Source organism: Lynx canadensis, chromosome C2 (genome assembly GCF_007474595.2).
Source record: "Lynx canadensis isolate LIC74 chromosome C2, mLynCan4.pri.v2, whole genome shotgun sequence".
NCBI lineage: Eukaryota > Metazoa > Chordata > Mammalia > Carnivora > Felidae > Lynx > Lynx canadensis.
This window is the reverse complement of record NC_044311.2, coordinates 6,230,030-6,241,318: the sequence shown is the minus strand read 5'-3', so window position 1 is coordinate 6,241,318 and position 11,289 is coordinate 6,230,030. Positions and strand designations below refer to the sequence as shown.

The following is an 11,289-nucleotide window of genomic DNA, read 5'->3' as shown; positions in this document are numbered from 1 at the left end:
GGCTTTTATTCTTTCTCTTGTTTATCTGATGTATCACGTTGATTGATTTGCAAATATTGAACCGTGCTTGCATCTCTGGATTAAATCCCACTTGATCTTTGTGAATGATTTTTTAAATGTATTGTCGGACTCAGTTTGCTAACACTTTGTTGAGAATGGTTGCATCTCTTTCATCAGAGATATTGGCTGGTAGTTTTCATCGTTTGTAGTATCTTTACCTGGTTTTGATGTCAGGATAATGTTGGCCTCATAGAATGAATTTGGAAGCTTTGCTTCCTCTTCTTTTTGGAATAATTTGAGAAGAACCGATATTAACTCTTTAAATGTATGGTGGAATTCACCCGTGAAGCCAGATGTCTGGTCCTGGACTTTTGTTTGTTGGGAGTTTTTTGATTACTGGTTCAATTTCATTGCAAGTAATCATCAGTCTACACAAGTTTTCTATTTCTTCATGGTTCGGTTTTGGAAGGTTTTATGTTTCTAGGAATTCATTTCTTTTAGTTTGTCGAATTTGTTGGCATGTAATTTTTTATAACATTCTCTTATAATCCTTTGTATTTTTGTGGTGTTGTTATTTCATCTCCTTCATTTCCGATTTTATTTATTTGAGCCCAAGAGGACAATTCTTTTTGTTTTTTAATTTTTTTAAATGTTTATTTATTTTTGAGAGAGAGAGAGACGGAGTGCAAGCAGGGGAGAGGGAGGGAGAGGGAGACACAGAATCGGAAGCGGGTTCCATGCTCTGAGCTGTCAGCACAGAGCCTGACGTGGGGCTTGAACTCACAGACTGTGAGATCATAACCTGAGCAGAAGTCAGATGCTCAACCAACTGAGCCACCCAGTCACCCCAAGAGGACAATTCTTAATGTGTATTCACCAAAAACAGATGATCAAAATACATGAGGCAAGAACTAATAGAATTGCAAAGAGAAATATATTATTCCATGATTATAGTTCGAGACTTCAACATCCCTCTATCAGAAATGGACAGATCCAGGGGTACCTGGGTGGCTCAGTTGGTTAAGTGTCTGTTAGTTTTAGCTTAGGCCATGATTTCACAGTCGTGAGATTGAGCCCTCTGTGGAGCTCTGCACTGACAGCACGGAGCCTGCTTGGGATTCTCTCCTCCCACCCCCTCTCAAAATAAATAAACAAAACAAAAATAACAACAACAAAATCCTGCAGGCAGAATCTCAGTAAGGACACTGTTGAAAGTACCATGGATCAACTGGATATAATTGACATTTATAGACTAACTTCATCCAACAACATAATGCACATTCTTCGCAACCTCACACAGAACATTTACCCACCATATTCTGGGCCATAACATGAAGAAGGAGAAGAAAAGACAAGAAGAGGGAGAGGAGGAGAAAGAAGAGGAAAAAGAGGAAGAGAAACAGGAGGAAGAAGAAGGGAGGAGGAGGGAGGAGGAGAGGAGAATGAAGAGAGGAGGAGGACAGGAGGAGGAGAAAAGGGAGGAGGAGGAGGAGGAGGAGGAGTCAACGTTGTCATACACTGAGTTCTTTAGAAATCAGTAAGATGAAGATAGCTGAAAAATCTCAAAAATACTTGGAGATTAAACAACATACTTTTAAACAACACATGGGTCCAAAAAGTAATCAAGAGAAATTTTAAAATATTTTGAATGAAATGAAAATACAATTTATTAAAATCAATGGGATCCACAAATGCAATGTTTAGAGTGAACATTTATTAATTTTTTTTAACGTTTATTCATTTTTGAGAGACAGAGACAAAGCACGAGTAGGGGAGGAGCAGAGAGCGAGGGAGACACAGAATCTGAAGCAAGATCCAGGTTCTGAGCTGTCAGCACAGATCCCAACATGGGGCTCGAACCTATGAGCTGTGAGATCATGACCTGAGCTGAAGTCAGATGCTTAACCGACTGAGCCATCCGGGCACCCCTAGAGTGAAAAAATTTTTTAATGTTTATTTTTGAGAGAAAAGGTACATGCGCATGGCCTGATGTGGGGCTCGAACTCGCAAACCATGAGATAATGACCTAAGCCAAAGTCTGACGCTTAACCAATCGAGCAAACCAGGTGCCCCTTAGAGTGAAATTAATAGCACTTTAAAGGAGAAATATCCAAAATAAATAATTCTAAGCTTTAGGAAAGTAGAAAAAGAAGGGCAAATTAAATCCAAATAAAGCAGAAGGTAAAAATTACAGATATCGGGGTGCCTGCATGGCTCAGTGGGTTGTGTCTGACTTCAGTTCATGATTTCATGGTTTGTGGGTTCGAGCCCTGCCTCTGGCTTTGTGCTGACAGCATGGAGCCTGTTTTAGATTCTGTCTCTCTCTCTCTGCCCCTTCCCCACTCACTCTCTCAAAATGAATATAAAAAAAAAAATCAGAGAAATTGGTAAAATAGAATAAAGAAAAATAATAGCGAAAATCAATAAAACCAAAAGCTGATTCTTTGAAAAGATCAATAAAATTGATAAGCCTCTAGTCAGACGAACTAAGAAAAAAAGAAGACAAAAATTACTAACATCAGAAACGAACAAGACATCATTACAGATCCAGTGCACATTAAAGGATAATAAACGAATACTATAAATAACTCTATGCCTATAAATTTGATAACCTTAATGAAATGAACCACTTCCTTGAAGAACACAAGCCAAAACTTATAAGAATACATGATCTGAATAGGTTTGTATCAACTAAAGAAACTGAATCAATAACTAATAATCTTCCAATACAGAAATCACCAGGCCCAAATGAGTTCACTGATAAATTCTACCAAACATGCAAGAAATTATACCAATTCTCTACAATCTCTTCCAGAAGATAGAAGCTAAGGGAATACTTCCTAACTCATTCTATGAGCCAGCCATTATCCTAATACCAAAACCAAAGATACTGCAATGAAACAGGAGAGCAAGATTTCTTATAAACAAAGACATAAAAGAACATCTACAAAAATCCTATAGCCAACATCATACTTACTAATGAGAAGCTTTTCCACTACAATCAGGACCAAGGCAAGGACATCCTCTCTCACCATTGTTTTTCAACATCATACTGTATATCCAAGCTAATGCAATACATCAAAGGATATGAAGGTATATAGATAGGGAAGAAAGAAAGAAAACAGTCTTTCCTTGCAGATGACATGATTATCTACCAGACAACTAGTATCTAATAGACAACCCAAAAGAATTGACAAGAATACTCCTGGAACTAATTTGAAGGGTATAAGGTTAAGACACAAAAGCTAATCACTTTCCTATATACCAACAATAAAGAGGTGGACTTTGAAATTAAAAATACAATATACCATATACATAAGCACCTCCAAAACTAGTTATGTGTGAAGCTAACAAATATATAAAAGATCTAAATGAGGAAAACTGGAAAATTCTGATGAAGAAAACCAATATAGAACTAAATGAATGGAGAGATATTCTACATTCATGGATAGTTAAGATGTCAGTTCAACTTGATCTATTGATTCAAAACAATTCCAATCAAAATCCCAGTAACTTGGTGTGAACATTGAGAAACTGATTCTAGAGCTTATATGGAGAAGCAAAAGACCAAGAATAGCCAACATGATATTGAAGGAGAAGAACAAAATCAAAGGACTGACAATACCTGACTTCAAAACTTACTATCAAGCTATAGTAATCAAGAGTACAGTATCAGTAAAAGAATAGACAAATATATCAATGGAACAGAACACAGATCTTTTTATTAAAAATTTTTCTAAATGTTTTTTATTTTGAGAGAGAGAGAGAGAGAGAGAGAGAGAGCAAGGGAGGGACAGAAGAGAGGAAGAGAGAGAATCCCAATCAGGCTCTGTGCAGTTAGATGCGGGGAGTCAGACGCTTAACTGACTGAGTCACCGAGGTGCCCCAGCAACTGATCTTTGACCAAAGAGCGAAGGCAATGGAAGAAAAATAGTCTTTTCAACAAATGGTGCTGGAACAGCTGGACACCCACAGGCAAAAAAAAAATAGTAACTCTAGATACAGACTTTATACTCCTCAAAAAAACGAACTCAAAATGGATCACAGAATTCAATGTAAAATTCAAAACTATAAAACTTTTAGAAGATAACGTCAGCAAATATCTAGATGACCTTGGTATGGTAATGATTTTAAGATATAGCACCAAAGATATGACTCATGAAATAATAGATTAGCTGGACTACCTTAGAATTAAAATCTCCTGCACTGCAAAAGACAGTTAAAAGAATAAGACAAATATATAAATAAGAAAGAAAAGAAAAGCAACAACATGGATGGAACTAGCATATTAAGTGAAATAAGCCAGTCAGAGAAAGACAAATATCATATGATTTCACTCATATGTGGACCTTAAGAAACAAAACATATGAACCTAGGGGAATGGAAGGAAAAATAAGATAAAAACAGAGAGGGAGGCAAACCATAAGAGACTCTTAAACACAGAACTAAGGGTTGCTGGAGGGGAGGTGCAAGGGAAGATGGGTTAAATGGGTGGCAGGCATTAAGGAGGGCACTTGTTGGGATGAACGCTGGGTGTTATATGCAAGTGATGAATCACTAAATTCTACTCCCCAAACCCATACTACACTATATGTTAACTAACTTGAATTTAAATTGAAAAGAAAAAGAATGAAGAAAGAATAAGAAAATAAGCCACAAATTGGAGAAAATACTTGCAAAGACATATAGGCACAGGGGAGCCTGGGTGGCTCAGTAGGTTAAGCATCTCTTGATTTCAGCTTAGGTCAAGATCTCATAGTCCGTGCTGAGCATGGGGACTGCTTGAGATTCTCTCTCTCCCCCTCTCTCTCCCTCTCTCCCTCTCCCTCTCTCTCTTTTTGCCCCTCCCCTGCTTGCACGTTCTTTCTCTCTCAAAAAACAAAACAAAACAAAACAAAACAACCCAGACATAGGGCATATGTTGGAGATAATGCTGGTTGGGTTCAGGATCACTGTAATAAGGCAAACATTGCAATAAAGCAAGTCAAACGACTTTTTTCATTTCCCACTGCATATAAAAGTTATGTTTACAATACGTGGTAGTCTACTGAGTGTGTGATAGCATTATGTCTACAATAACAACATATATACCTTTTAAGCTTTTTTATTTTGAGAGAGAGTGGGGAAGGGGAAGAGAGAGAATTCCAAGCAGGCTCCATGCTGTCAGCACAGAGCCCGATGTGGGGCTCAATCTCATGAACCACAAGCTGAAATCAAGAGCCCAATGCTTAACCAACTGAGCGACCCAAGCACACCAATAATGTACATACCTTAATTAAAAAATACTTTATTGACACAGAGACACAAAGTGAGCAAATGCTGTTGGAAAAATGGTACTGGGAGGCATGCTCAACGCAGGGTTGCCACGAACCTTCGACTTGTACACTGACAACACCAAATGGTGGCAAGGATGTAGAGCAACCGAAACTCTCTCATTCATTGGTGAGAACGCAAAATGGTACAGCCACTTTGAAAGACAGCTGGTGGTTTCTTACAGAACTATACTTTTACCATACAATCCACAATTGGGCTCCCTGGTATTTACCCAAAGGAATTAAAAACATATCTGCACAAAACCTCCATACAGATGTTTACCGCAGCTTGATTCCTAATTGTCAAAACTTGACAGAAACCCATAGGCAATTGGATTAATAAACTGTGGTACATCCAAAGAATATTATTATTCGGCATTAAAAAGAAACGAGCTATCAAACCACACACACACACACTGAAATGCCTATTACTAAGCAAAAGAAGCCATTCTGAAAAGGCTACATACACACTGTAGGATTGTAACTACAAGACACTCTGGAAAAGGCAAAACTGTGGCGACACTAAAAAGATGAGTGGTTGCCCAGGACTAGAGGGAAGGGAGAGGACAGGTGGAGTACAGGGGATTTTAGGGTAGTGAAGCTATTCTATATAACAATGGATACGTGTCACTATATATTTCTCTAAATCTATATAGAATGTACAACAGCCAAGAGTGAACCTGAATGTCAACCATCGTCTTGGGGTGATAAGGACGTGTTAATGTCAATGAACCTTCATTGACTGTAACAAGCATACCACTGTGGTGCCGGTTGTGGGGGAAGCTGTGCACGTGTGGGCTCAAAGGGTACATGCAACTCTGTGTACTTTCTGTTTAGTTTTGCTGTGAAACTAAAACTGCTCTAAAAAAGGAAGTCTATTTAAAAAAACAACAACAACAAAAGGCAAAAAATGTGGTGTAGATGAGCTGGTCCAAAGGAGAAATCCATGAACTGTTGCACTGAGAATTGTTACTACAATGAGGAAGAGCTAAGGAATCAGGCCTCTTGACAACATCTGACCTTGTTAGAAAACGGGCAATGGAAAGGTTCTATTCACCCTTGCCCGGCCACCTCCTTCCTCTCCCCACACACATCTCTGTCACATTTGAGTGACTAGCACCTCCTCTGTCCCCACAGTAGTCACAGTCCACTTTTACAGCCTGCTTATCTTGAAAGCAAATTCAATTAGAGATTACTTATCTGCAAGGTGGTGGAGGAATACAGAGGAGCCTACAGTCTCACGTGTGACCCCACCATTTCGATATCAAAGCCAAAGAGGGACAAGTTCAGCCCTGCTGAATTTTCCAGAAAGACTCCCAAGAGCTCAAATCTTGCATCTTTCCCCTATCCAAAAGCCTGAGCAGAATCAAACAGAAAAGATAAATACAAGGAAATCCCACACCCCACCATATGAGATTTCCCTGGCCAGATCTTCTCTCTCCTTTCGGGATCTTAGTTTCCCCATTCGTACGATGGTTTTAAGCTGTTCTACGGAACCTGTAGATCAATTCACACATTTTTTTAGCTTATGTACATTTTGGTTCTTCTCCATTCACATGAAAAATTAAGTAGTGACTCCCTGACCCACTCCTCATTGCTCCCCACCCACAAGCACTAAAAATATAAAATAATGTTTGGGGCACGTCGGTGGCTCAGTTAAGTGCCCAGCTTCGGCTCAGATCATGATCTTATTATTATTATTATTTTTTTTTTAATGTTTATTTATTTTTGAGACAGAGAGAGACAGAGTATGAACGGGGGAGGGTCAGCGAGAGGGAGACACAGAATCTGAAGCAGGCTCCGGGCTCCGAGCTGTCAGCACAGAGCCCGACACGGGGCTTGAACTCGCGGAGTGTGAGATCATGACCTGAGCCGAAGTCGGATGCTTAACCGACTGAGCCACCCAGGCGCCCCTCAGGTCATGATCTTATGGTTGGTAAGTTCGAGCCTTGCGTCGGGCTCTGTGCTGACAGCTCAAGAGCCTAGAGCCTGCTTCAGATTCTGTGTCTCCTTCTCTCTCTCTCTCTGCTCCTGCCCCTGCTTGCACTCTGTTTCTCTCTCAAAAATAAACATTAAAAAAAATTTTTTTTAAAGAATCTTTACACCACCACAGACAATTTACTCTTTATTGATTAAAAATGAAGGAAACATGCAGCAAAATACAAAGTCAAAAAAAGGGAGGGGGAAGGTCAAATATTTTACATCTTCCATAATCTAGCATACGTCATAAGGAGGAACCTCCATTTATTGATACACCATTATTCTATCCTCAGATTATTAAATAGTATCAGCTGGCTCTAGGATTTGGTTCAAAACTTAAGCGAAAAACCCAAACAAATCCATTAGTCATTTGGAATAAGACCATACATTTCACAAACAGCATTGGCACATGTTACCTTGTGCTGAATTAGTCCCTACCCCCAGGGACCAGGGGATCCTGGGGACTCAAAGACAGAGGTGCACCCCGAACCACCACTCCTGGAAAGGAGCAAGGTCTCTCAATGTGTCACGTGCTGTCCCACCTGGGAAGTTTCTGTTCACGTATTTTCTCAGCATCACTGTGTAAGTCAGCAAAGGGAGTCCACCATACATCATGCAGAAGAAGAGAGAACACTGTCCTAAGGCTTGGTGTCTGGCTTCTAGTTCCCAGCAGGGCAAAAAAATGAACCGAAAAGAAAAAGAAAGCCCCAGCCCACTGCTATTGGCATGCTGTCATTCAAACATGTCCCACTGTCATTCAAAGGTAATGGCTGGCTGGAGAAACTGAACAGGGGAGTGGGATGCCGCTGACCCCCAGCCTGGGCTCCAGACCACCTCCAAAGAAAATGCTAGAAAAGAGTGATGCCACCACCCCTTGGATTTATCAGTAAGTAGATGATGATGGCTTGCTTGAAACCAAAATATGGACTCTAAGGCAAGCCACTAGTCTTGTGCCAAAGAGGACACTGTCACCTTATTCCCACCTCCCGGCCCTCATTCTTCCCACCCGCCTAAAGAAAAGAAAGAGAGAGAGAGAGAGAGAGAGAGAAAGAAAAGCTAAATATTTTTCCAGCAAGCTGATCAATCTTCTCTTCCTTCACTAGGCTCAGCACGCTCCCTCTTCTTACCAATCCTGCTGGGACCCTGGACTTTGGTGTGTGATCCTCTCATTTACTTTCCTCCCAACTTGCCATCCCAAACCCGCCCCCCCTCCTTCTCCCCAACATCCACTCCTTTCCCAGTATGTCTTTGTACCCAGGGCAGGGGAAGAAAACCCATGACTGAAACTACAAGCTCAGAATGAGAAACAAAAGCTGTGACGACTCAGTTGTGGGGGAGGTTTCCAGAGACTCTCCGAGAGAAAACTAGGCGAAGCGATCTTGTTGTTCACAGACCAACAGTGCTGGAAAGGGCCTGAGCGATTCTGTAAGAGGCAACTCTCCCCTTTCCATGGGGCCACAGCCCATCTTTGTGTGTCATTTTAAGGCCAGATCGAGTGTCCCTTTCGAATACAAAAATTGTTAGGGCTACTTGCAGTTAGACAAAGGCTGACTGTGAAGCAGTAGGAAAGAAAATCGGCCCCACCGACTACTCACATATTGCATTATGAGTGCTCGTTTCGAAACCTAAAGAATAATTTATATTACTTCTATAGAAAATCAGATGAACACTGTCTACTCATAAATCCTAAAAGTCACGGCACATGTGGTTTCACTTTCCGTCCTGGGTCGGGTTCAGCGCACAGAAGTGTGGACCCCCTCCAAAGGGTCAGTGCAGGAGAGGGGCGGGAGGCAGGCCTCGCTGGCCTGGTGAGGCTCCTTTATTGCTGTAGAGAGCTCAGCCTTTCATTTCCTCATGACGTGGAGGCCAGGCAAATTTTCACGGGAGGACTGAGGAGCAGTTTTTCCTCAACTGAATTTTTTTAAGATTCGAAAATAAATACTTCCACAATGATATGACTTTTGCTTTTTCCTGTTCAAAACCACTGCTGGGAAAGTTCACTTTTATAGGCCATTACTCGGTGTTTTCACTACAATAGGTCCAAACTTCCACTTTGAAGGATCTGATGGCTTGAAGTTCGACTACAGATGTTTTGCACCAGCTGAAGTTAAGGCTAGCAACCCTTTCTGGAGGGAGGGATGAAGAGGGGTGCCTGAGAGCAGCTTCAGCAAAACGCTTAGAAACATGAACAAAACAAAAACACAGTTTAGGCTGCCTCCTCTGAGGCTGTGCTTTTTCCTAACAAAGGTTGCTAGAATTCACAACACATTAAAAAAAAAAAAAAAAAAAAAAAAATCACTAAATTAAATTCTCTGGGCTCCAGCTAAACAATCGCCTTTTAGTTGCTACTTCAGTGGTAAAGAGATATCCCAAGATGCCCACATCCTGTCAGGTGTGGGGGAACAGGCAGGAGGAGGAAGCCCAACATAGCTGCTACTTTCCACCCAGCGCCATCATTGGAGTAAGGCAAGATGAGCTGACCGATCTCCCTCCTGGGCCTTGAGGCACGTGGTCCCCTTCTCAGATGGAGGAAGACAGGGGACACGTGCGGTAAGTTTACTAACGGAACTCTTTAAAGGGATGCTGGCCACTGGTGATCCGACTTTTCTCTCCCTGTGGGAAAAAGGGGGAATGATGGCAGGAAGAACATAAAGAAAGACCTCTAAAGCTCCTAGCCGGGAGGTTTGTTGCTGGGTTCTTTGGCAGTAGTGGGTTTAGGCCAACAGAAGCAACAGAGACACGCATGTGTGGAATCTCCTGAGGCCGCCTCTTCCAGGGCTGTGGTTTAGCTGATGCTGAGCTGGGCAAATCCTATTAGTTTCCCATCATCAGGAATATCCGAGCCTTCGACACCAGATGCCTAGGAATCAAACGAAATAAGAAGCTGTGGCTACTTGTAAACAAAACTGCACGTAGCAATTAAAACTGACGTGACACAGGGACTGTGGGAAGGAAGACAGTGGGGGACAGGTCCCTGGGATACAAACGGGAGGCAGATCAAGTGTCTTTTCCAGAAATGGTGGGGGCTGGGTAACAAGCTGGAGTCAGACTAGCTAATACTCTCTTGAGAGGAGTCAAGGGCGTGGGGTAGGAGGCTTCCTGGGAGGGAGAGGGGAAGAGAGGACACTCAAAAGGAGACATCAGGGGGCGCCTGGGTGGCTCAGGTTAAGCGTCCAAACTACTGGTTTCGGCTCATGTTTCATGAGTTTGAGCCCCGCATCAGGATCTGTGCCGACAGCCCAGAGCTTGCTTGGGATCTCTCTCTCCTTCTCTCTCTGCCCCTGCCCCGCTTGAGCTCTCGCTCTCTCTCTCAGAAAATAAACAAACATTAAAAAAAAAAAAGAGACATCAGCCTAGGTCCTCAGGAAGGCTAAATGAGTACAATCCACCATATTTTAATATTCTCATCACTCAGGGAATATAGAAACTGGTTCTGCAGAGGCTGCTGCTGTGTAAAGATAGTTTAAAGAAGAAGGGATGAATACCAGTTTGAAAGTGACAGATCGATTTGACTGAGGTTCTTCCACAATTTTCTGCAAATTCGCTGCCACTGTAATCACACAAACAGAAAGCAATGAGAAGCTAAGTAATTCTACTTTCCACCATACTTTAAAAACTTAAACGGTAGCTCAGAATCTTCTATGTTCAACCGAGATGGAAGCAGAAAGATAAGTCACTCCCTAAACAAAAGTTATCTTTTAAACTTCACCCTAAGTAGCACAAATAAATCTTGAATCGTGGTCAGATTAACTTTCTTTAGGATACTGTATTAACTGAGACAAAACACACAGGTGAAAGAGGTAGGATTTGCCTACTCATGGGCCAGAAAGCTCTAGACTGGGAGCTGGCCAACTCTGGCCAGCAGCCTGTTTCTAGTCTGGCTGTGGGCTGGGAATGGTTTAAAGAGGACGAAGACAGTGCATGGGCCACAAAGCCTAAACTACTTACTATCTGGTCCTTTACAGAAACACTTGCTGCTTGGCCGTAGACAATGGTC

General features: G+C 41.7%; 1 protein-coding gene across 2 annotated transcripts in view; it reads right to left on the bottom strand.

The window, feature by feature from the left end:
• Nucleotides 1-7,424: 7,424 nt before the first annotated feature.
• OXSR1 (oxidative stress responsive kinase 1) overlaps nt 7,425-11,289 on the bottom strand; it is a 103,557-nt gene continuing 99,692 nt past the window's right edge. For both annotated transcript variants that reach the window (XM_030328386.2, XM_030328387.1), the window contains 2 exons: nt 10,778-10,842; nt 7,425-10,152 (listed from right to left, as the gene is read on the bottom strand). In XM_030328386.2, coding sequence (XP_030184246.1) covers nt 10,078-10,152; nt 10,778-10,842 — 140 coding nt within the window. In that variant the 3' untranslated portion in view covers nt 7,425-10,077. The remainder of the gene's footprint in view (nt 10,153-10,777; nt 10,843-11,289) is intronic.